Raw genomic sequence first — 25,962 nt, 5'->3', positions numbered from 1 at the left:
TTTACAAATTTTTGCATAGACCCTTTAACGAATCATTGTTGAAGACGTAATGTTTTTTCTATTGTTCTACTTCCGCTTTTGTATTTTTTTAAACCAGATTTTAGTATAGTTTGTAGAAATCCATGCGTTTGAAGTCATTCTAAACCAGATTTTGGTATAATTTATAGAAATTTACGAAACTTAGGATAGCCCGAATTTATATTCATTTCTCAAATTTTGCACGTTTTTATTCATCATGTTTGAGCTGTGTGTATAAGCATACTATTTGCACTGTATGTGAATGATGCACAACTTACTAAATTTTTTTTTAATGATGCACAGGTCAGTCAAATTGATGAAAGCATATGAAGAGCTCACATTTAATCTTCATGAGTATGGTTAGCTCATTCTTAAGGTTGGTTCATCCTCAAACTCATTAGTTTTGCATATACTCATGTTTTAGTATGTCAATTGGGTGACTTATCTTACTTTACTCTATATATTTCCTTAAGTTCAATTTAAATTGATTGTTAGTATAAGTTTATTGGTGAAGTAACCACAATTATTTTGGGTGAGAGAATTATTTTGTTTTTTTCTTACATATATAGATAATTTGCTGGGGTGCGCACATATGAGGCAATACATCATTTTTTGTTTCTCTTGACTGAAATGTTCCTTTAATTTTTTGTTTCACAAGGGCTCCACCCCAAGATTCACAAATACACTAAATACAATTCTTTCACCACAGTCCTTTCAAATTGGTGAAAGAGAGTATTTTGTTCTTCAAGACTTCATTTTGGGTTTCTGTTTCAATCTTCTTCATGAATTGATTTTGTTCTTCAACTAATTGTAAGATGTCGTATGCTTTAAGGATTCCTGCTTTTATCTTCTTAATCAACAGCAAAAGGATTGAGGAAAAGAAAATCTTCTAGGGTGCAGAATATTCACTAATTGGAAAAAAAAATAACACGTGTCATTCTCAGATTAATTCTCATAAAAAAATACATTTTAAAATTTTAGATTTGATTAGGATTTATGTTGTTTATTTCTTGATTTTATCTTAATTTATTTTTGATTTATTTTTAGAGTAAAAAAATTACATTTTTAAATTTTAGATTTGATTAGGATTTAGGTGGTTTATTTCTTGATTTTATCTTAATTTATTTATTATTTATTTTTAGAGTATTAATTAATATATCCCAAACTTTTTTTTAAAAAAGAGTGAGTTTGAAAGCTATAGCTTAAGTTAATTTGTTAATATATTCCCAAATAATAATAATAATAATAATAATAATAATAATAATAATAATAATAATAATAACATGTGTGTGCGGATATGAGCCGGTTGGGTACTATAGTACCCATACCCGCACTCATACCCTCTATTTTTTGCGGGTAATTATCTATACTCAACCTCATACCCATTTAGCGGTTTTTTACCCTACCCATAGTGGATATTTTTTGCGGGTACCCTATGATTTTGAGACTCATTGTCATCCATAGATTTAGATTTTGGCAAAGATGGTTAGCTTCCTATAATGACATTGAATTGTCTAAAGGTGGAGAGCTTCGAGTTGCTACCCACGTGAGTATGGAGACGGGTACATGTAATTTTTAAAAACGCGGGTATGGAGATGGTACTATAGTACCTACCCATTGTCATCCCTACTTAGTTTGAATAAACACAATAATGTTATACTTTATGATATATCTTACACAATCCTGATTTGTGCTACTATCACATTAATTTTTTTTAAGATTAATATGTTGATAATTCCTTATATCTATGATTTGTGTTATCGTCTTCATATTTACAAAGAATGTGAAACGAGTTCCTCTTGGTCTCAATCGGGTTTAGAAGAGAAGTCTTTATGTCCACTTTACTCATCAATTCTGACTTTTCTATTTCATTCGTTGTTTAATATATTTTTATTAATCAAAGTATTAATTAATGTATCAAATACAATAGACATATTTCCCGTGTAACGTGCGGGTAAAAAACACTAGTATATATTAATGATACTAAACAATTTGTTCTCCATATTAAAGGCCTCGTGGTTAAAGCAAGAAAATGGGTATACGATCAAGCTGCTATTCAATTGAATGGTCCTGATGTGATTTTTTTTGTGGCAATTGGAGGAAATATTGCCAGCTTTTCAATTTTTTGAATCTAAGAAATTTGTGATTCCAAATCACAAAGTGCGTTTGGTTGTGGCATTTTAAGCAGCTTTAGATCTGTATCTTGTTTGTCTTTGCCTTATCATTTTGCGTAATAGTAGTTATAGTTTTGGTCACTGTGCTTAAACAAGTACCAACATTTATTCGAATAGATGCAAGTTTTAAATTGCCTTTGCCTGTTGCGTTGCCCTTGTTGTTTGAAGCATGGCAATTACAGCCAATTCCACAATCATACTCTCAACAGACGTTGCCACTGCATAACAGTTCATGATATCATTCATGAATCTTGAACTCAAATAGGTGCATACATGAACGGACATCTGAGAAAATAATAGATGAGTTTACTGTATTTGCATTTGTGGAATGGAATGGTAGTAGCACTTAATGAATTATGAAAATAAGTAGTTAAGGATTATTATGTCTATATCACTACAAGAAAGTGTCAGTTTAGATTAGCATTAGCTTAACCGACGCGAAAGTGTTAAAAAAAAGACTTTACTATAGTGTCGCCTAAGCCAATGCTAGTTAATTAGAGTCAGTTTACCGAATTAAAGTCAGTTACTTAGTTATGGCAGATGGTAAGTTTATGCACCGACCAACTTAGCATCCGCTGCCGACAATTAGCAGCAGTACGTTTTAGGTCGACGCCATATCCAACAACCAATTTAGTGTAAGTCAGGCCAACGCTAAAGTGAACTGATACCAATCCATATCGTAGGCCCACGAGTATAGTATGTATCAGCCCATCATTATATAACCCCTTCACTCCCTAACTCCCTCAAACTTCAAACCCTCACCCTCAAACCTTAAACCCTTACCCACTTTCCTCTGTCACCCTCCCCCCTTTGCCGCCTCTTCCTCCTCTTTCAGCCACCCGACCGCTCACTCTCTACTTAACCCCCACTTTTTCTCTCTCTGCCCCACCCCCCTCTGCCACCAGACATGTCGCTCCTTCCACCCCAACCATCTCTGGGTCTGCCACAATTTTCAATGTCACTCTCACCTTATATCTCTATTATCGCTCTCCATTGCTGCCACGACCTTTGTCGTTGCCATAGCCTCCGCCACCACAACCTCTACTATTGTTGTTACCTTTGTAGTTGTCTCACCTCCGCCGAGCCATCTCTTTAGAGGTTATTTGCTTTTATTTGCAAGAATACATGCACTTGTATTAAAATATGTTATCTACTTGCTATGAATTGATTTACTAAAGTGGAGCAAAGAAAGAACACATATGCATAATATTGATCACGTACATATCCTAACTTGAACCTTGCGGCAATCCGTAGCCAAAAAACTCTGAGTTTCAAATGATTTGGCTGTAGAAATGTGTTAGTTTATATGGAAAGGAACTCCCCGGACTTTATGAAAAAGAACAAATCATTCACTTGGCAAATGATTAACCAACGATATTGAAATAAAAAATTCTCATACTTTAATGTTGGAATACATGCGAATTGTATATATGCAAGTGTGGGAAAAACTTTGTAGGAATTATAAAAAAATATATCTATGCTTTCATTCGTTTTACAATTTTATCCTTTTTATATTAAAGTGTAATATTTATATATTAGATGCATACTGGATTGGTTTCAATTTAATTATTTTATCAAAATGTTGTATAATATTAATCTATGATGTGACAACTAATATGATTTGTAAAAAAAAATTACATCATATAATGTTAATTGATGAATTAAAACACTACTACAATATTTACGATTTAGTGGCGGTTGAATAGAATTGAAACTGCCGCTAAATGTTTTCCTTTGAGGCGGTTCAGCAACCGATGGGAAATGGCTTATAGTTTAAAAAAAACAAAAAAATCTAAACCTATTAAATTGTTCCTAAACCGCCGCTAGATATAGCGGCATTTATTCCGGCGGTTGCTAAAAATCGACATTAGGGTGACTCGCAGCGCAAGAAATAGGGATGGTTGGACAACTGACGAGAAATATCATTGCGGCGGTTTAAACCGTCGCCATTTACAAATCCAGCGCATTTTGGTGTAGTTAGGGCCGGCTCTGGGCCTGTGCAAGCAGGCCCACAGCCCAGGGCCTCCAAAAAGAAGGGACAAAAAAAAGACTCATTAAACTTTCCCCTAAAATAAAATTTAGTTATAATAATTAATGTTCAAGATGTTATTAATGACTTGAGCTGGTCTAGTGGTTAGTAACTGTGTATGTTACTTTTATGTACCGGGTGAATCCCACCTTTTGGCTTTTGACATGTTATTTGGTTGTGTAGTTTGGATTCGAACACGCGACCCTTAGGCGGGTTGCAAGAGGTCAGTTGCCAAACGAACCAACATAATGGTTCTAATGAAATTTCGAACGTTAAAATTATTAGATGTCCATTTTTATTATTTGCTTAGGGCCCCCAAAATATCGGGACCGACTCTGGGTGTGGTGAAAATCTTATTGAAATGATCTAAATATATGACAATTGAGAATGGACTTCTCAAAATGGTCTCATCAAATGTATGTATAATGTATTTGTAGTGAACGCATACTTGTAAACGTTCTCACCGAATTTTGTGTACCAAAAAATACTTCTAATAAGTTCTAAATATGAGTATATTAATGATTTAATCTTGAAAAGTTATGAATATATTATGAGAAGTCACGCACACCGACATACCTACTTTTTTTAAACAACTAATAAGATGTAAAGTTTGCCACCAAACATGGTGGACAGCCATAAGTTCTGTGAAAATAACTAGACGCACCCAATGATTAGGTCATCACAAATGGCTGCAGATGTGCATCTAATGAAGTTTTGTAAATTTCAAATGTATATATTTATGGCAAATTAATAGCATCCAAAAGACCAAAACCAAGATAGATTTTAACACCTCAGTATTAACATAAATTTACGGTGAATTAAACGGAAATTCAAATATATTTATTTAAGATGAACCGCTTATATGTTAGCTCAATATATATTTGCTTTAGTGAACTTATCATTTTAAATTCAAAAAAAAAAAAAACTCATCATTTTGCTGTCATGATTGTAAACTGTATGACGAAAATGAAGATAACTAATTAAACCAACAAGGATCTTTGAGGATGTGATGGAACGTAAGCTGCTTATGTTTAATTTCTGTAATAAAGCAGTTAAGTGCGTTTTGCACGCACCATATTATTTTCGGGATTACAATAATGGGAAAATTTATTATGGACCACTTTTGTGTGGTGCAAAGTTGCACCACTCCCTTTTGACTTACAATAACAGGTTTAAAAAAAAAATCAAAAAACATATTTTCTTAATCTTTAATTAATTATTAGGTTAATTGAATTAGCTTTTCTAGTTCATCTCCCTCAGTGTATCATCTCCATCTATCTCAGTTTCTATGTTCTTCTTCTTCTTTTATAGTTCATCTTCTTCTTTTCTTCCTCCCACCCAACAACCACTGCCACCCACAACCCTAAACTCGACCACCCAGTCGCCGCCACCACAACCCTAAACCCCACCACCAACCTACCACCACCACCACCAACCAGAAACCCAGGACCCACTCACCACAATCAACGCCAGAAACCCAGAACCCGATGAGTTGGCTACAGGACCTGAAAGTTCTCAAGAAGAGAAGTCCAATGGTGGTTGTCTTGCTTTGAAAAGACGCCAGAAACTCCGGTTGCAGGTCTATGGAAGCTTGCCCAAATCTGGAAACCGCGGTGGAGGCGTTGAAGGTGGGGATGGAGGCGAACCAGTTCTGTTACCTCGACGGCGAGGCCGTAGGCGGCGGAGAAGGCGAAGCAGGTGGTGGAGTTAAAGGGTCTTCCATTTTGCTTCTTCATCACCAACAACCTCTTCATCTTCCTCTCCCTTTTACCTTCAACCTTCATTAATTGGAACCCAATCTTCAAATCACCCGATCTACTTTCCTCATGAGCCCAACAACCAGATCTGACAGTTGCAGGTTGTCTGGGTTCGGCGCCTCCTTCTTCCTCTCTGCTTTTCTTCACAGCTTTGTGATTTTTAACATGCTACTCTTGTTGTTAATGTTGTTTGAGATGAAAACTGAGTGGTATTGAATCTGTTTTATCATGAAAGTATAAATTTTGAAGATTTGTGTTTGTTGCCTGTGTTTTTGGATATAGAGTTTGATGATAGAATCACTGTGCCAGAGGTTTGAATGGGTAAATGGAGTAAAGGGAAATCCAGATCTGGAGATGGAAGGTTGTGTTGAAGGGAGGTTGAATTTTTTGATCTGTGTTGAAGATGGTGTTGTTAGATCTTGTGGCTTGGGCGGTGGTGGTTGGGGTGGATGGTGAGATGATGAGATTGTGAAAGGTTGAAGATGATCCACTTAGATTTAATCATATTAATTATTCACTAATTATATTAATTTTTGTGATTAATAAATATGTATTTTTATTTTTATTTTAAAACCGGGAAACCTGGACTAGCAGGTCAAAAGGTGGGTGGTGCAACCATGGACCAGAAAAAACTGGTCCATGTTAAACGGCTCCTACAATAATCAATCGCAGAAGATGAACGTGATTATTGTATCTAAATGGTGAATGGTGATTGTCCAAATTAAATCATCAAGTTATGCAAGACGACTCTATTACATATATGCTTTGTGTGATTTGCTCCCCCGGGTTTAATTGCTTTCATTCAGGCGGATGTATTGGGTTCTTTGAATTCTTAATATAATTTCGTTTCACATCATGATATGATTAATTATATAACACTGGTAGTTGAGAAGCTGTCATGTATAAGGAAATGTTTGGTTTCATTTCTCAACTAGAGCGCAGTCTAAATTTGGGAAAGAATCTTCTTGTGTCATATATTTCATGATTTTATTATAAGGATTTTTTTTGGCATTCTTTTCGCATCTACTATTATTTAGGTAAGTTTTTTTTCAACATTTTCAAATATTTATAAAAGTAAATAAATACGAGATTAACTTCCCCTAAAATTAAAAAGGAAGTACTGTTACTCATATAATAATCAAGTCGGCCGCAGTAGTTAAAAGTAAGCCTTTAGTGTCGAGAGTTCCATCCTAAGAGACGTACTAGAAGACCTTAATTTACTTTTTACCACACTCGGACCGAATAAGATTGTCTCAAAGAGCTAGATACTATGGAAAAACGAAAAAAAAAATACAACTAGTGATCTAGACAAAATTTATTTTAGAAGAGTAAAATACATTTCACCTCATCTTCTATATCAACTTTTGGACGGAATATCAAAATATGTTACAAAATCAAAATAGTAGATACATAATTAGTGAAATATTTTAAAAATGGATGTTTAGATCCGTCTATTTCATCTCTGGATTAAATTTTCATTTCTAAAATTCATCAATAACTTAAAATACTCCATTTCATCAATAAGTATTTACCATATCAATTTAAAAAACGCTGTAACCAATTCACAAATATTTTTTTTTAAAAAAGTTAATTATTTATGAACCATTCAATAATGTTGACCACTATTGTACATTCATTTTTATGGTTGTTTTTTACTGCCACAGAGTGTATTAGAATTGAAAAACCGCCACAAAGATAAAATATTTAATTGTGATTTACACTGTACAATAATTTGTGTATCGGAATTCGAGAAGAATGAGACACAATATTCTTATCCACTATGAATAGTTAATTTTGTAACTATCTACTATCTTTGATTTTAATATTTAACTTTTTACTCAAGGATTAATTTGATCATGAATAACTTTGTACTTGTCCAGTTGTCCTATGACTCTGTCTATAAGAACCATACCATCAATTTACTTATCCGTGTTCAAGTTCCAAACTTTGAACCCATCTTCACCACACTTTATTCTGTCATACTGAAAACCTCATTATGGGAACCTCTGATACACATTTGTTGCTTTCTTCTATTATGCTGACTTTCATTCTTTGCTTGTCATGTTCCATGGCCAAAGTTGAAGCTTTAAACAAAAATGTCTCTGCCTTTTATGTGTTTGGAGACTCCACGGTAGACCCTGGAAACAACAACTATATAGACACGCCTTTCAGGAGCGATTTTCCACCATATGGCATGGATTTTTCTAGCCATGTTCCTACAGGGAGGTTTAGCAATGGGAAGCTTCCCACTGATTACATTGGTAATTAATTAATTAACTTTTTTTACATCAATGATTCGTTAAGTGCATGTTTTGATTCTTTTGAAATGCTTATAAAATTGATTTTAAAGTCAAAATTAATTATGGAGAGAAACTTACGTGATAAACAACTTCTGATGAAATAGAATGTGATCCAAACATGTTAATGAAATTCAAGATTAAAAAAAAAGAATTATACATTTAATAGTGTGAATGTATTGCAGCTTCATATATAGGCCTGAAGGAGCTTCTTCCACCTTATTTGGACCCAAACAGCAATAACCTTGAAGTGCTCATGACAGGAGTTAGTTTTGCCTCTGCTGGTTCTGGTTTTGACCCTCTTACACCAAGCATATCAGTAAGCCTCTTTTATTTCTTTCTATTTGTGTAAATTCATGACTGTTTGTTATGGATGAAAATTCTCAATACTCAAATGATGTCTCATTCACCGTTCTACTAATAAGATTGTATCACGTTAATTAAAAATCACTCACGCACGTCAAGTTATAAATATCATATATTAATGTATTTTTAATTGACATGGTATAACTTTATTGGTTGGGACAGATTATGAAACACCATATAAGGACAAATGATCTTGGTTGGTCCGTTTGTTATAGTGGTGAACAAGATTTTATTTTCATTTTTATGCATGTCATTCTACATTTACTATGATTTACCAAATTGGGAATCAAACTCATTTAATGTGAAATTCTCTCTTTGTTTCAGAATGTAATTCCACTGCCAAAGCAGGTGGAATATTTCAGAGCATGCAAACAGAGGCTGGAAGGTGCTCTGGGTAAGCAAAGAAGTGAAGATCATATGAAGAAGGCTGTGTTTTTCATCAGTGCTGGTACCAATGATTTTGTACTTAATTATTTCACTCTGCCAATGAGGAGAAAGACTTATACTACTCCCTTAGCCTACCAGCAGTTCTTGATCCAGCATGTCAAAGAATTCATACAGGTTCCCCTGCACTTGCTATTTTCATCTAATAATAATTTTTACTATAATCAAATTACTTCTTCAACGCAATAAAATCATACCTTTTTTCATTTATGTTTGTGCATTACAACGTACATTTCCTCATCTGCCTCACACTTAGTATATACGCTAAAATTTTAGAACCACTTGGATATTCTAGTCTGCGCTTTCTGGCCGTCCTAGTTTGTGGCAGTTTTTTACTATCACAAACGGCTGAACCACAAATTGTAGGTGTTGCGGCATCTTTCAAAAAAATCGGTGTGTACGGGATCGTCATTGTATACATAAATAAAAGGTAAAAACCAATACCCCACTACCCCAACCATACAAAAAAACCCTCTACCAGCATTGAACATGCTACCAAACAGGCAAACAGTAAATATCAATTGCCATAACAAAGAATTTATCAAAATCAAATGCCAATCCACTACCATACGTGATTGATACATGCCAAAATTATACTGTACCAGAACCTTCAATTAAAAACTTTTGTATGTTTACTTTAAATTCAACCAAACACCCTACTCAATATCAAAAGCTAATTGAATTATATATCAAGATATAGCATAGGAGTTAAAAATATTTCTTCCTAATTTCACTAAAGTGTTATCATTTATATATGTTATTTCTCACTTAGCCTTGCTTAGAAAGCTTTTCAAAACTATTGTGGTGCTTGCTAACACATTAAACCCTGTATAAACTTGAAGTGCTCACGAAGTTTTTTCAAAAATAAAAATTCACTCATCGATTAAAAATCAAATTATTTTTAAATTTAATCTATACACACTTGTTAGTGTAAAATTTCTTTACACATGCATTTAATGATTACCAACACATGAGAAAAATGGTCTTTCATTTATATGAATGTAACCTACTTCTGTCATTAAATAATTGGATGTCAGTGTAAAAAAGTTTTACAACTCTATACTAAGAATGCGTCAATTTTGAACTCATTATATTTTAAAAAATGTTAGTTGTACATATAAATTTCAGCGACATACAATGTCCAAATTGGTTCGCGGCCAGTTTTTACCGCTGCAAATGTTTCCAGGGGTTATAAACCGTCGCTAAATCATATGACTATTAAATGTCCGTTAAAATTTGTATGTGTACACATAACCACTCTTTTTTTTACCAATTGAATTAGGATTTTGACATTATAGAAGGTCTAAAGAAAAAGAATAGGAAGTCAGAAGTCAGAGACTCCTTTTAATTTATTAATGAAACTTTTGTCCATAAAAGCACACAGCAACTAGAACTGGATGGATATGGCTCCCAATAATGAAGAGAAGCAGTATGAATTGTAAGTGTGTCGTTGAGTGTAGATATTAGATAGGAAAAGTAATTAAAGACCCAACCCCACAAAACCTGAAATCAAACTTCACTTCAACGAGGAACAAATAAACGCGGTGAAATAACTTGTTGAAGTAGAAGACAGTTTTGGCACCGTCGTAAAAGGTGGCATTTAATTTGAGTTACTGAGAAAGGATAACATACAAACATGGACCTTAGCACCTCATGCATAACATGTTAACATAGTACTACAAATAACAGTTTCTAGTAGACTATACTATATTTGAATACATAGTTCATAATGAAAGTAGCAAATTAAAGAATCATTAAGAAGGCTTCAATAACAACACTTCCAATAGTAATGTTGCTCAAATTATTCAGCATGAAGAGTTTGGTCAGGATTTAATTATCAGTTCCATTTGCATTGGAACTGGTGAACTATGAATGTTGATGTAAACTCAAGAATGCAAAGTAATAAGAGGACCACAAAGCAAATAGCAATAACTTAGTAGGCTGTCACGTGTGTAATGTTACTTTTCTATTTCTATAAACTCTATGACTGAGAAAGGGAGCCTAAAGAGGAAAAGCCCCTGCTACCCTAAATAAAAATGAGGTCTTTGCAGCACAGGCTCAATTAAGGAGAATTGTTATCACCTAATATCAAATTGGGGAATAGTTTTAACAAGAGTCCTGTTTTCAGAATAGTGTTTCTACTAATTGGGCTAAATTTATTTCGGTTTATGGGATGCTGTTTGTTCAGCAACTAATGTTTACTTTGGCTAAGTGTAATTAGTAGTTGGTAGTACATACATCTTATATTTGAAAGAAAAAGAATAATAGCATAAAATAAATTCTAACAACACACTCTTTTGAAGACATATTTCAACATGTTCAATTCATGTGTTTTGCTTGTTTTTTTTTTAGAAAGTCTACATATTTTGGCAAATGTGTTAAGTTTTTTAGACATTGATCAATCAAGAGAGTGTGCGAAAATGAGTTTAAAAATTTTTAAAATTGTATTACTAACACTCATCAATATCTACAATGTTATGGTGATTAAAAGTATCAAAATGAGATAGACATGAATAGCTAGACAAAAAATATGATTGTGCTACCAAAATTCAAGTCTCATCTAAACTTGTTTCACCCGATCCTAACTACCAAAATTCAAGTCTCATCTAAACTTGTTTCACCCGATCCTAACTTGAACATCAAACTAACATGACACGAACCGACTCATGATCGGCTTGACCGGCTCCTTGACTTGAATTTTTATTTTTACTTTATTATTTAACTGTTTATTAAATTAAACATGGTTAAAATAAATATACAAGAGTAATATTTCTTTTTTGCTACATCGGAAAATAAGAGTAATATTTTCTATTTTAATGTGTTTAATTTTTCATGTAGTAGGAAAATGATTATTTTACTTTAACTTAGTTTTTTAAAATTATTTTTTGAAGTGAATTTTAAAAAACCAATGGTCCATGGGCCACAAATGTTGTTTGGGCTTACCTAGACAACAATATAAGACCAGACCTCATACCAACCGAAATTGGATCTTTTACCAAAAAAAATATGGATCTAATTTTTTTTATATAGAAGTACAATATTTTATAGAGGGTTTTGGAGAGAAATAGATGTGGGAGTTCTCTAAATTGATTTAAAATAAAAATAAAAATGGTAGCTAACATAATTTATTTGTCTAGTCTTCTATTGATTTCTATAAATATTATATAACTCTTAATTAAAAAAAATTCCGATTTACCAAAAAAAAAAAATTTACCCTTCCTTTCCTTTCCCTTCAAAATCTCCATACAAACACCATCAATGAAAGCATCTTATCTTTGGTATGATGCACTTGACCCTTCCATAATTCCACTCTCTTTTACATGCAGTGCACATCAATTCAATAAGCTAGAGTCTCTTATATCACATCTTGATTAAACTGTTAGCTTGTTTTCATAATGTGACTTCGAATTACTTAGTCAAATCTAACTTAAAAAATTGCTCAGGGTTTGTTGGCAGAAGGCGCACAAAAAATTGTAATAGTTGGAGTACCTCCAATTGGATGCCTACCATTCATGATCACCCTGAATTCCCCTAATGCCTTTTTGCAACGTGATTGTCTGGACAATTATTCATCCGTTGCTAGAGATTACAACCTACTTCTCCAACGTGAACTAAACGGAATGCAATCGCAGTTCAGATCATTTAATCCAGATGCTAAGATCTACTATGTTGACATATATGGACCTATAGCAGATATGATTCAAGCTCATGAAAAATTTGGTCAGTAAAAAATGTTATCATTCACTTTGTTTAGGGCAATCTGGTTCAAGCCGAGAATGTTATCTTTTCGAGGAAGGATTACAAATTTATAGCTGATCCACTTATTAACATTTTTTATTTGTTCGTCTGTGGTAGGATTTGATGAGGTGAATAGTGGCTGTTGTGGAAGTGGGTACATTGAAGCATCAGTTTTGTGTAACAAGATTTCAAATCTGTGCCCTGACCCATCTAAATACGTGTTTTGGGATTCAATTCACCCAACAGAGAAAGCATACCACAACCTCTTCTTAGCTAATGTGCCCAAAATCGATTTCATCGTTAACAACTAGAATAAGCTCCTATAGACATGTTCCTTGCTTTTCTTCTCATCTGTTATGGCCTCCCAAACTCATTGTATTTTTTCTTTCTATTCAAGAAATAGTATGGGGATTTCCAATAGGATATTCATGTATTGGTGACATACAAAATAAAATGTGATCAATTAATGTTACACATATGTCAAACATTAATCAACATTTTTTCATTATATCTTAAACGATTTCACAAGTTGATGTGTGAAACATACATAATTATTTCATATATAGGGCATCATACATTTAATTGGTTGTGCTGTGAATGGGTTCTTTAGTAACAGATTCAATGACATCATCAGCTATAATCTTGTACATCTTTTGTGTTGGATGAACAGCATCCCAGAATACGTATTTGTCTGGTTCTGAACAAGTACTCATTCCTCTGCATGTATCGCCATATTCATATATCCCTGACCCGCAACATCCCTTTGATCCTTCCTCAAAACCTGCCACCAACACAAACATGATTAAGACAATTTAAGTGCTTAATTTGAACAAGTAAAAGTAAAAAACATCAGAAAACAGCAAAGCTTGATAGCTGAACATACTAACCGTATTTTTTAGGGTTCATTACTGCACTTTGGATCATACCATAAACATCAACATAATAAGTCTGTAAGCCCAGTTTTGCCTTTAAGTTAGAGATTTGCTGTAATAGTTTTGCATTGAATGAGGAAGCTACTTTGTTCAAACTTGCTACACAGGTATCATTCTGGCCCATAATGGCCTTGGTAAGTGGAATGCATCCCAAAGGAATGACCCCAACAACAACCAACCTCCTGGCTCCCAACCTATGCATCACCTGCAGACACCAATTGTTTAATTATACATGTTCTGAAAAAAAAAATTGTACTCAGGAACCGCACTCTTGGGGAAATAATTGATTTCACCTCACTCTGGTCGAAATTACGAGAGTAATTTAGTAAAAAAAAAACAGCGCAATAGGTAATTCCTAATTTAGTTGGCACTGCCTAAACCTGTAGATATCTCTGCTTATCATTGATATCTTAAACTATGTGTGACCCAACAGTCAGCAATACGTGAATCTCTTGTGTGATTAATAGCATTTAATTGCTCATGTTGTTTTCAGAAGGGAGCCATCAGCCTAGGTTTCTGCATATGTCTATCCAAAATCCAAATGCAAGAAAATATAATCCATGTACAAACAAAGATAAATGCAAAGGTGTGAAACTGTGAATATTGTAAATGTAACAATTCAGTTCAGATTGTTAAAGAAAGAACCTCAATATCCTTAGACATGCGGCGGAGCAAGAAATTCTGAAATTTGAGCAAGCTGAATTGCTTGGGGCGAGCAGGTTCAATGAAATAGTTTTGCAGGAAGTCATTTGTACCCATACTAACAATAAACAATGCATTTCTTATGATGAATTCTGCCCTTTCTTCACCCAACAATTTTCTCAAGTGGATCTTATAATGCATAAAATACTGGATCTGTTTCGAAACAGGCAGAACATTCTGTTTCATCAAATAAATCCCAATTAGTATTAAAAAAAAAAACATTAAAATACATGGCTATAGTATTGATGTATGTTGGAGAAAAGTTCATAGAAATGTACCACAACATTAGCAGTGTAATCATCAAAGCCTGTGGCTGCTGATGCAAAACTAACCCCATATGGCAGATCTTCAACCTTCAAATTTGGGTCAAGAAATGCCGGAAGCATTTGTCTGTACCCCAATGCTTCAGCTATAGATGAGTTTGAAAACATGAGACTTGTTTAGATATGAATTAGATATGGTGTTATTTAATGAGAAGAAAAATAGGGACAAAACATACGACATGAAAAATAACTGGATCATATTTTTGTGGAAGCACATGCTATTCATGATGAAATGGATATTGTAGTTGTATTAGTCATGCCAAACTAGGAAAAAATTCCCTTTGACAAGTCAGTAGCTTGTGCTCACTGCCTCATTTTAGATTAATGCTTTTAAGTTCCTAACTTCCTATTACCAAACAGAGTTGGGTGCTGAGGTATTGAATGGTTGTTTTCATATTACATAGAAATGAACAACACCACAATTGAAAAGTGAACACAAATACAGGAGAATCTTGGTATAAGGGAAACTATATCTCTATTTATATTAGGATATTATATCTGTGATTGGAATTATATTAATATAAGGTAACTAGATCAGTTTCCATAATTTTATATTATGATTCTAGTTACATAGATATAGTATCTTAATCTGAGTGGAGATATAGTTTCGCTTATACTCAGAATCTGCTATAACAAAGAAGCAAAGGGGTTGATAACTTTTACCAATGAAGTCTGTGGCAAGTCTCCCATTACAAAACCTTCCTGTGGGGAGGCTGTTAAAGAAGTCCTTCCCATAAGGAGGAAAGTTGCTTTTCATGGAGGTGCGAAGCACATTGTTGTTGCCAGGATCAACACTTGAATCTCCAAAAACCAGGATGCAACTCACATTGCTCTTAGCTGCCCATTGCCTCGCTAGTTGAATGTCCACAGCAAATGAACACCATGGCATCATTATGGCCAGTGCCAGTAGTACTACTTTCACCATTAACTCCATTAACAAGTTTGAAGTTACTACACAAAGGTCCCAGCAGCAGTGAGCTCAGAACTGAAAACCCTCCTTCTCAAGTGAGTATTTGAGTACCTGTGATTCACTGATCTACCTCTTGTACTACCATTCTTTAAAATCTTGTTGTTGAGGTTGCTAGAGCATTTAAAATACGGTTCTCTAAATTGAATACAGCATTTAAAGATTAAAACTACTACCACCGGCCCTCCCACTTTAACTAGTAGCAAATAGTAAGAAGGGCCAAGCAGAGAGCTATCAACTGCAGCTTGTCAACTCCAAAACAACTCTGATTCAGACTTTCTGACTTCTGTACAACATCTTTAAGTATCAGATGACAGCTTGGTTGTGTTTGAATCACAGTTGGAAAATGGGTTTTTTTATGACTTTTATAAAGTTGCATTAGAAGGTGTTTTGTTAGGATTATAATTTTCTCAAGTCACATGATAATGTCAAGTGAATATTGTGTATTTACCGCAATTTTGTCATGCGAAAAATGGTAGTGTAAAATGTGACAAATATTTTAAGCTTTTGTATTTTGAAGAAGAGAATTAGAGTACACATTTGTCGAATGAAGAAGTATAAATACATCATTTGAGAAAGAGAATGAAAACAGTGATTATATAATAAGTTCATCATGCATTGACAGAGGGAAGTTATCAATGTTTTAAATGTTACTACACCAACCATTGACAATAAGATGTGGGAATTTAGGGGTTGTCTAAATAACCCTAGGTAAAAAATGGGTTAAATCACCCAAGCCTAAGTGTTCCAATGATATTATTACATGTTTCTTTAAAAAAAAATTCAACTCATGTACATGTGTCATTAAAAAATCCAACTTATTTTATTATTCATTTTTCTTTTATATTTTCATCAAATTCATTTTATTAAATAATTGATTTATACTTTGAACCCATCAATTAAAATAAACTACACAATGAACCTTTTTTTTCAAAACCAAAAATCAAGAACCCTAATTCCCAATTTTAAATGTTTTGTCTCAATTCACAAATTGTCAGATGCCTTGAATTTCATTCATCTTTATCATATGATGATTTCAATGAGAAAAGGTAAAAAAATCAACATCTCAAAATCTATTTTTCCTCGAAGTTTCTCTCCTCCGCAGCCATGATTCCTTTCATCTTTCAACATCTCCAAACATGAAAAAAAATCAAAAAGAAGCAAAAACACTTAACTTGATATGTAACATCACACATGTGGTTGCGAGATAATTTGATAATCAAGGGCTACAGCTGACAAACCATTATCATTAGAAGCAAAATTAAATTGAGATGATATTTTTCGATAGCCAACATAATTAAGGACCTAACATCCCATAGGACTTAATATTTATGATATTTTTCTGACGCTAATCAACATCTTAGAGGACTTCCATAAACAGGACCCAACCCAGTTTCCTTCATGTTTTCCTTAGATTCTTCAACACAGGTCAATTATAGAAGCTTCCAGAAACATAATGGAACAAGAATTTCACGATTTGGCTAAGAAATTAGGAAGAGTTGATTTTTTCCATGTTTGGAGAGGCTAAGATGAAAGGAATAGTGTGCAGAGGAGAGAAACCTCTCAAGAAAAAATAGATTTTGAGAAGTTGATTCTTTACCTTTTCTCATTGAAATCAACATATATATTGTTGGAACATTTTGTCATGCATTTTGTCAAAAAACAACTGATTGTCGAAGCAGATGCCGTGGCATCTGATTTCGTGAAGCTAGGACATCAGTCCTTTGCTGAAGTTTAATTTTGTGGGCCCTCTGAAGATTTGCTGAAGATATGTTTTTGAGTTACTTGAGGAGCAAGTAGCTATTTCAGAAGGGTTTTAATTGTTGGGTTGTTATTTGTTGAAACAATCTTTGATAAAAGATTTGTTTCTATCTTTACTTGGGAAAAACGCAACAAGATATTTGGAGATTCTGTTTTGATTTGATTATTGTTGCAATCTGTTACTTCAGCCCAAGCAAACCCTAGTGCCTACCTGCTGCTGCTGAAGTCTATAAAAAGGATGAAGACCTAAAGCTTGGAGATCACTGAAGCTAATAGAGAGAGATCAAGTATTTTAGGGTTGTTCATTGTTCTTTATCCTTGTTTCTTGTGAACAAACTTTGCTCCCTGATTCTATAAAGCAAAGTTGTGTTCTGTGTTCTTTAATTCTTCAAACTCTGATTGTTGATTGTTTGTTACCAATCACTGTGGCAGTGATTGAGAGAAAGGGAGAGGGACTCTCATACTTAGGTTGAGATACTAAGTAGAAATACACTTGGGTAGATTAGGAAGTGAACTATGAACTGTGGTGTTCATGAGTGTCTGTAATTCTTGAATCTTGAGATAGTGGATTTCCTTTCTTTGGGTGCAAACCCTCCAGACGTAGGTGAAGTTTCACCGAACTGGGTTACCAATCTTCTGTGTTCTACTTTATTATTTTTCTGGTTTTGTTACTGTTAGTCAGTTGTCGAACCGGTTGTCCCAGCATCGCGTTCGACATCTGTCCTGTGCGAGAACTGTATTTACAATTGGCATCAGAGCAGGCACCCTACTCTGTTGGGTGAGCTCCAGGGAATATATTCTGTTCTCAAGGACAACATTATGGATGCAAGAAGATCAATTTATATGCCACCAATTTTGGATGGTACCAATTATGACTACTGGAAGGCTCGAATGATGGTGTTTCTCAAATCTATGGACAGTATAACATGGAAGGCAATAGTCAAGGGATGGAAACATCCTGTGATAGCATCCACAACTGAATTGAAGCCTGAAGATAAGTGGACAAAGAAAGAAGATGACGAAGCTCTTGGAAACTCCAAAGCCTTGAATGTTATTTTTAATGGAGTTGACAAAAAATATGTTCAGGTTAATTAACACATGTACTGTGGCTAAAGAAGCATGGGAGATTCTCAAGACTGCTCATGAAGGAACATCAAAAGTACGTATGTCAAAGCTTCAACTTCTTACAACTCAGTTTGAAACTATGAAGATGAATGAGGATGAATCCATATATGAGTTTCACATGCGAATAAGGGATCTAGCCAACTCTTCTTTTGCCCTAGGGGAACCAATGTCTGAAGAAAAGTTAGCAAGAAAGATTCTCAGGTCTCTCCCCAAGAGGTTTGATATGAAGGTAACTGCCATTGAAGAAGCCCAAGACATCAGTAACATCAAGGTTGATGAACTCATTGGTTCCTTGCAAACCTTTGAGATGTCTCTTAATGGTAGATCTGAGAAGAAGGCGAAGAGTATAACCTTTGTGTCCAACACTGAAGAAGATGAAGATCAGAGGGAGAAGGATACTGATGCAAACATTGCAGAAGCTGTATCATTACTTAACAAAGCGTTGAAGAGTTTGGGCAGAATGTCAAATACAAATGTCCTGGACAATGTGTCGGACAATGTGAAGAATACTGAATTTCAACTCAAAGACAAACATGAGAATGATACAACCAAGGCTATTCATGTAAAGGCTCTCATTGGGAAGTTCTATTCTGATGCTGAGTCAAGTGATGGTGATGAGGAAGAACTAGTTGAAACCTACAAATTGTTGCTGGCTAAGTGGGAGGAATCATGTATGTATGGTGAGAAAATGAGAAAAGAAGTCAAGGATTTGATTGCTGAGAAGAAGCAACTTCAGAGTAATAACTCCAGTTTGCAAGAAGAAGTAAAGACCATCAGCAAGTTGCGTGAGGAGAATGAGAAACTTCAGATCACTAATGCAAAACTGCAGGAGGAGGTAACATTACTGAACTCAAAGCTTGAAGGTATGAAAAAGTCTATTCGTATGATGAATAAAAGCACTAATGTGTTAGAGGAGATTCTGGAAGTTGGGAAAACAGTTGGAGATATGGAGGGGATAGGCTTCAGCTACAAGAGTGCAAATAAGTCTGCTTCATCTGAAAAGCAAACTAAGCAACCAATGTCAGACCCAATGTTGCATCATTCTGTACGACATGTGTACCCTCAGTTCAGAAAATCCAAGAAATCTACTTGGAGATGTCATCACTGTGGAAAACTTGGTCATATAAGGCCCTACTGTTACAAGCTATATGGATATCCTCAGTCTCATGATCAACCAAGGACTAATCCACAAGTAGCTCCAACAAGGAAAGAATGGAAACCAAGTGGGCTTAAAGAGAAGGAGAAGAAAGAGATTGTGAAGGCTCCTAGGCATTTTCTCATGACCAACAAGGATGTTGCTCTTCTTAAATCTCAGAGTTCTGGTGTAGATGTTATGAAGGAATGGAGGAAGAAATTTGTTGCTGCAAGTTCTCTTGAAGGTTCAAATGCACCATCAACTGTTCATGCAAGCATAGGTGAATCTGTAAGTGCAGATCCTAATGCTATTGTGCCTAGTGTGATTCATGAGATATCAGTTGAATCTGTTTCTGTTCCAAATGTTGAACCCCATGTTGACACATTAGTTGAGACTACTTCAGATGTGAGTATGGGACCCTCTGTTGGAAATCCAAACCCCATTGTTGACACATCTGAACTTGATCTCCAAATCCATCAATCTACCTTGGGTTCTGAACCATCTACCGTTTGCAAGAAGTCAGTTGTTGAAAGTGTTCATGAATTGTTGTCATTCTGGTCTTAGAAGTGATGGGTTGTTTATGCTGTGCTACCTTTGCCAAATTTGTGCTAAAAAGGGGGAGTAGTTTTCAGACGTTTGTGATTTAGAAGTTTGTGATTCAGATGTTTGAGTTTTCAGAAGTTTATGTTTCAGATGGTTTCAGCTGTTTTGAAGTTTCAGAAGTGTGTGAACAGTGTTTTCAGATGTTTATGTTCAGAAGCTTGTGGTTCAGAAGTTGTTTATGATCAGAAGTTAGTAGTTCAGAAGTTGGTTCTGTTCAGATGTTCGCAGATCAGAAGTTGTTTTTGTTCAGATGTTCGCAGATCAGAAGTTTGTTCAGATGTTCATGTTCTCAGAAGTTAGGTGAAGTTGCTTCTGTTTCTACTGTGCTATGTGTGTTCTGATAGTGTTAGCTCTGGTCTGAAGACAAGTTCAAGACGATGGCTATGTTTGTTTTCTGAAATGTTGCTTCTGATGAGCAGTATTTCTGACGGTGCTTCTGATGAGCAGTATTTCTGTTAGCTGTACTTCTGGGTATGTGCTGCCAGCTTCTGATGGTAGTATTTTTGATATGATGATGTCCAAGCTGATCCATTTTGAAGACATCATGTGCTAAGGTTGATTGTACCTCTGGTTGTGTGTTTGTGCTGCTAAGTGGTTTGTTCCGACTATGTCTTCTGAAGTATGGTAGTTGGTTGTGTAGATGCATCAGTTTGAGGGGGAGCTCTGACTAAGGGGGAGAGTTGTTTCTCTAGTTTTTATCCTCTCTGATCTGTGAGTTGTTTTAGACAAAATTTGACAAAGGGGGAGATTGTTGGAACATTTTGTCATGCATTTTGTCAAAAACAACTGATTGTCGAAGCAGATGCCGTGGCATCTGATTTCGTGAAGCTAGGACATCAGTCCTTTGCTGAAGTTTAATTTTGTGGGCCCTCTGAAGATTTGCTGAAGATATGTTTTTGAGTTACTTGAGGAGCAAGTAGCTATTTCAGAAGGGTTTTAATTGTTGGGTTGTTATTTGTTGAAACAATCTTTGATAAAAGATTTGTTTCTATCTTTACTTGGGAAAAACGCAACAAGATATTTGGAGATTCTGTTTTGATTTGATTATTGTTGCAATCTGTTACTTCAGCCCAAGCAAACCCTAGTGCCTACCTGCTGCTGCTGAAGTCTATAAAAAGGATGAAGACCTAAAGCTTGGAGATCACTGAAGCTAATAGAGAGAGATCAAGTATTTTAGGGTTGTTCATTGTTCTTTATCCTTGTTTCTTGTGAACAAACTTTGCTCCCTGATTCTATAAAGCAAAGTTGTGTTCTGTGTTCTTTAATTCTTCAAACTCTGATTGTTGATTGTTTGTTACCAATCACTGTGGCAGTGATTGAGAGAAAGGGAGAGTGACTCTCATACTTAGGTTGAGATACTAAGTAGAAATACACTTGGGTAGATTAGGAAGTGAACTATGAACTGTGGTGTTCATGAGTGTCTGTAATTCCTGAATCTTGAGATAGTGGATTTCCTTTCTTTGGGTGCAAACCCTCCAGACGTAGGTGAAGTTTCACCGAACTGAGTTACCAATCTTCTGTGTTCTACTTTATTATTTTTCTGGTTTTGTTACTGTTAGTCAGTTGTCGAACCGGTTGTCCCAGCATCGCGTTCGACATCTGTCCTGTGCGAGAACTGTATTTACATATATGATTTCTTTGGTTACAAAAATTAACATATATATGATGAAGATGAATGAAATTCAAGACATTGAGACAAAACATTTAAAATTGGGGATTAGGGTTCTTGATTTTTGTTTTTGGGGAAAAAATGTTCATTGTGTAGTTTATCCTAATTGATAGTTCAAAGTATAAATCAATTATTTAATATAATGAATTTGATGAAAATATAAAAAAATGAATAATGAAATGAGTTGGATTTTATAATAACACATGTACATGAGTTGGATTTTTTTTAAAGACACATGTAATAATATCATTGGAACACTTTGACTTGGGTTATTTAACCCATTTTTTACATAGGGTCATTTAGACAACCCCGGGAATTTAATATTCGAATTTGAGTCTTCTTTTGTGGAAACATGCTTAGATCATCGGCGATGTGTATTCAGCTCTACCACAAATTTTCGTATTTTAAGCCCCACATAAATATATCTCAACATTCGGATTTATTATACGTTAAATTATAGGATGAAGTCCATGTGAGGTTTTAGAGTGGTAACTTTCTTTTCCTGATGACCATCAATCATTGAAGTACTCCTAAGCTTCACAATTCAACTTGATTTTTAAACACCAATCGCAAACAATATCTTTCAATTGCATCATTTTAAAAATCAAGAAATGACTCAACTTAAATAGCAAAAAAAACCACAATTCACAATGAATCATCTAAGCTAGTTAAGAAAATCGATGCTAGGTTAATGTTAGTAGAATAATTCTTAAGAAATAATGAATGGCTGATATTATGGGATGTTCAAAAATCGATCGAACATAATAATAAAAAATTACAAATTTAAAACTGAATTAAACAAATGCTAAACGGATGTTGGGATATTCAAAATCCCTCATATGTTGATTATAATCAGGGATCCATACCAACAAAACAAAATAATACTACAAAGTCATCCATGGACACTAAGATCAACCAAAACTTAAAAAAAACAGGTTTAGTTTACAAATATAGCATGGCATATGCCATATGGTCATTAAACCTTCAGTCATGGAAACGCTCAATCAAGATTAGTGGTCATCCGGTATTAGTTTGTCCAAAAAGTATCCAAACTCTATTCCCAGATCGCAGAAGCGGACAAGGAAACATTCTTTGAGCTGAATACTGTTATAAAATGGTGAAGTTATTCCATCAGGGAGAAAGAACTTCAAATGGAATGAACAAAAATAATATCTTATATCGGGTCTTGCTGACAAAAGGGACAGAATTCAAAATCAATTTCATCAAGCCAGGTCAAGCACTGATCAAGATTCTGCTGCATCAGCTGTATTCCTGTATGATTTGAATTATCAATGATATTGTTGCAACAGAAAACACATACATTTTCTTTCAAAAGTACTAATATAATCAACTCACTTGCGTGAATTTGAATCAAGCTGCATTGTAACTGGTCCATCATTAACCAAATTTACCTGCTCAACATCACAAAGTATGAGGCTTGTTAACACAAGAAGGCTGGTTTAGATGTATTGAAACACATCAAAAACACCTCAGTGAAATTGGGCGACATAACTTTACCTTCATCTTCGCTCCAAATACACCATCTGCAAATGAAATTGAAAGGAGCTTAAAAATACAACTGAGAATTTAACTGAATTTAAAAATGAATCAGCACAATTACAACTGAAACACCTTGAAGGAAACCTGCACTATGTACTAACAAGTTTCACAACAGCTAATCTAATTCCAATTATAGGCCATGAGAGATGAAATGAACAGTCATCACGAATAATGATCATATATATTCACAGGCATTCTCAATATTATGTTTTTCTAATTTAACTAACAATCAACCAAAAGACTTGGTTATTAAAATTGTTCATAAGGAGAAATGTAGACATTCGAATTTACATGCCATGCAAATTTTGCAAAAAACTTGATTTGATTAATATATAGAGCATGGAAAGAAAGATTGTGCTGCATTCGTGATTGTTGACCACAAATCACAATATAAAACTTGTTAATCTTAGTACTGCATTAAACACAACATCCCTCAGTTCGACCGGGAAAGAGACAAAATGAAAGGGTTTGATAACAGTTTCCTAAATACCCTGACTTTCTGCAGAGGAAAAAAGAGCAAGACATGTTCCATACTACTCCAGGTCATTCCCCAGGTAGTCATAGTTGGGGTAGTTGGGGAATCGCAATACATAAGATATTAGATTAAACGCATAAGAGGCGTGTTTAATATGAGAAGGGTTCCAATCCAATTCACTACAGGTCCATATTCCATATACACTACATTCTATCAGAACTTGTATCTTTAATATATGAATGGAAATGCATTGCCATTCAATTCCTATTTACTAATACTATTACTCAAAGAGAATACAAAATATAAATAAAACCATGAAATCTCAATCTGTCTCAATCATTGCAACAAATTATATTATGAAAGTTGAAACATAGATAACATACATACCCTTGATTGCATCAGGGTTATAGGCATTCCTAAACATGTCAACCAAAGAAGCATAGAAAGGTTTAGCTCTCTGAGGCGCCATCGCGACGTGAAAATCCGGCTTGTTACCCTTGAGGATTCCATACAAAGTAAACTGACTCACTGTTACAGACCCAGAAAAAACAAATTACAAAAAATCATTCTCTTCTTCCCATAATTGAGGTTCATCAAAATGTGAACAGAGTTTAGTTTACCTAGCAAAACCTGGTAATTCTTCTGCATCACGCTCATGTCCCATGCTTTTCCTGTGGTTTCATTTGGGAATAGCCTCATATTCAACACCTTCCGACATATGTAATCGGCGTCGATTGTGCCGTCGGAATCGTGGATTCCGACGAGGACGAGGAGGCCGGGGCCAATCTCCGATACGACGCGGCCGTCGACCTCGACGGAGGCGGAGGCCACGCGCTGAACGACGGCTCGCATTGCTCTCACTGTGTTCAAGTTCCTTCTTCTCTTCACTGTTGTGCTCTTACTGTTGTTGTTGTTGTCGTCTACTCCTATGCTTATACATGGTGATGGGAATGGAACCCTACACACGAACAAGGACTGCATTTGCATAGTTGCATTGTTTCGTATGCTTTTTTTCTTTATTTTATTTTATTCTTTTCTTAAAATATTAAAATAAAATACTAGCTACGGACGATTTGCAACTCTCCTTAATTAGTTGAAATTCATGTGAAGTCTATTAAAATATATGAGTCGATCTCACTTCCAATATAATGGAACTTAAACGCGACCCCTCTATGCATTGTAGAGGACATGGTCCCCTCATGCCCCAAGTGCATCTTCCCTTCCCCACTCAGGGGACACATCCTCTTTATCGGAGGTGTTTTGCCCGCTTTAGTTGTGTTTTGCGACCTTCATCCCTTAGGTAGAATTTCTCCAAGTTTTCATTTTCGCAATCCATATTTGTCCTTCATTCAGTCGCATCAACACCACTTTTTTTTTTCTTTTTCTGATCACCACCTCCATGGAGTCCTTCACCGCTTTCGTTGCACCTGCCACTACCATCTTTCTCTCACTCCTTTGTTTATGTTTCATTGTTAGTATGAGTTTTGTGAGAGCCTTTTCGTCTTCTTCACATTCTCACTTATGCATGCTTTACTTCATTTGGTGTCCCATAGAGCAATGTCGTATGGAGGCGGTGAGCGAAATGGTGGCAGTCTAAATCGTGAAAACAATGCATTACAAACATATCATCATTACGCAACTGTGAAAATATTTGGATTAAGTACAAGTCAAGGAATAACACATGCTTGAATTCGTAATTTTAGCGATGTTGACCATTCTAGAAGCTGCCCATGTTGCAACTTTGGCAATGCCTAATAAGTTGTAAAGTTGAACGACATTAAAATTGAAAAAAATAAATTATTTTCACTTAAAAGTTGCATGACCTGATATGTGCTGTTATTTAGAATTTTTTTAAGATAAAAAAAAGAATTTTTTGTATTAATTTTA

The 25,962-nt window shown here is 34.9% G+C and overlaps 3 protein-coding genes across 3 annotated transcripts; 1 reads left to right on the top strand and 2 right to left on the bottom strand.

Annotated features, from left to right (window-relative positions):
* The first annotated feature begins 7,913 nt into the window (after positions 1-7,913).
* Positions 7,914-13,159, top strand: LOC130724175 (GDSL esterase/lipase At5g45960-like). Its single transcript, XM_057575348.1, has 5 exons — positions 7,914-8,239; positions 8,461-8,594; positions 8,966-9,202; positions 12,529-12,805; positions 12,941-13,159. The coding sequence occupies exons 1-5, from the start codon at positions 7,975-7,977 to the stop codon at positions 13,132-13,134; spliced, it is 1,107 nt and encodes a 368-aa protein (XP_057431331.1). The 5' UTR covers positions 7,914-7,974; the 3' UTR covers positions 13,135-13,159.
* A 144-nt stretch (positions 13,160-13,303) lies between these two features.
* On the bottom strand, positions 13,304-15,894 carry LOC130724176 (GDSL esterase/lipase At5g45950). Its single transcript, XM_057575350.1, has 5 exons — positions 15,444-15,894; positions 14,736-14,866; positions 14,401-14,634; positions 13,711-13,960; positions 13,304-13,604 (listed from the first exon to the last, which is right to left on the bottom strand). The coding sequence occupies exons 1-5, from the start codon at positions 15,712-15,714 to the stop codon at positions 13,402-13,404; spliced, it is 1,089 nt and encodes a 362-aa protein (XP_057431333.1). The 5' UTR covers positions 15,715-15,894; the 3' UTR covers positions 13,304-13,401.
* A 6,952-nt stretch (positions 15,895-22,846) lies between these two features.
* LOC130726874 (uncharacterized) lies at positions 22,847-25,075 on the bottom strand. The gene is made up of 5 exons (XM_057578195.1): positions 24,696-25,075; positions 24,463-24,603; positions 23,559-23,584; positions 23,397-23,452; positions 22,847-23,312 (listed from the first exon to the last, which is right to left on the bottom strand). Exons 1-5 carry the CDS (start codon positions 25,060-25,062, stop codon positions 23,285-23,287), a joined length of 618 nt encoding a protein of 205 aa, XP_057434178.1. The 5' UTR covers positions 25,063-25,075; the 3' UTR covers positions 22,847-23,284.
* Positions 25,076-25,962: the final 887 nt, after the last annotated feature.

This window comes from Lotus japonicus, chromosome 6 (assembly GCF_012489685.1).
Source record: "Lotus japonicus ecotype B-129 chromosome 6, LjGifu_v1.2".
Classification (NCBI taxonomy): Eukaryota; Viridiplantae; Streptophyta; class Magnoliopsida; order Fabales; family Fabaceae; genus Lotus; species Lotus japonicus.
Note: the sequence above shows the minus strand (reverse complement) of the source record. Positions and strands in the feature narration are given on the sequence as shown.

Excerpts from the sequence above, each read along its gene's own strand:
- LOC130724175 (XM_057575348.1), top strand. The coding sequence starts at position 7,975 with ATGGGAACCTCTGATACACATTTGTTGCTTTCTTCTATTATGCTGACT. Across the intron at positions 8,240-8,460 it reads GCTTCCCACTGATTACATTG|CTTCATATATAGGCCTGAAG; the intron begins GTAATTAATTAA and ends AATGTATTGCAG. Across the intron at positions 9,203-12,528 it reads ATGTCAAAGAATTCATACAG|GGTTTGTTGGCAGAAGGCGC; the intron begins GTTCCCCTGCAC and ends AAAATTGCTCAG.
- LOC130726874 (XM_057578195.1), bottom strand. The coding sequence starts at position 25,062 with ATGCAAATGCAGTCCTTGTTCGTGTGTAGGGTTCCATTCCCATCACCA. Across the intron at positions 24,604-24,695 it reads GAATTACCAGGTTTTGCTAG|TGAGTCAGTTTACTTTGTAT; the intron begins GTAAACTAAACT and ends GGTCTGTAACAG. Across the intron at positions 23,453-23,558 it reads TATTTGGAGCGAAGATGAAG|GTAAATTTGGTTAATGATGG; the intron begins GTAAAGTTATGT and ends GATGTTGAGCAG.
- LOC130724176 (XM_057575350.1), bottom strand. The coding sequence starts at position 15,714 with ATGGAGTTAATGGTGAAAGTAGTACTACTGGCACTGGCCATAATGATG. Across the intron at positions 13,961-14,400 it reads GCATGTCTAAGGATATTGAG|GTGATGCATAGGTTGGGAGC; the intron begins GTTCTTTCTTTA and ends TGGTGTCTGCAG. Across the intron at positions 13,605-13,710 it reads AATGAACCCTAAAAAATACG|GTTTTGAGGAAGGATCAAAG; the intron begins GTTAGTATGTTC and ends TGTTGGTGGCAG.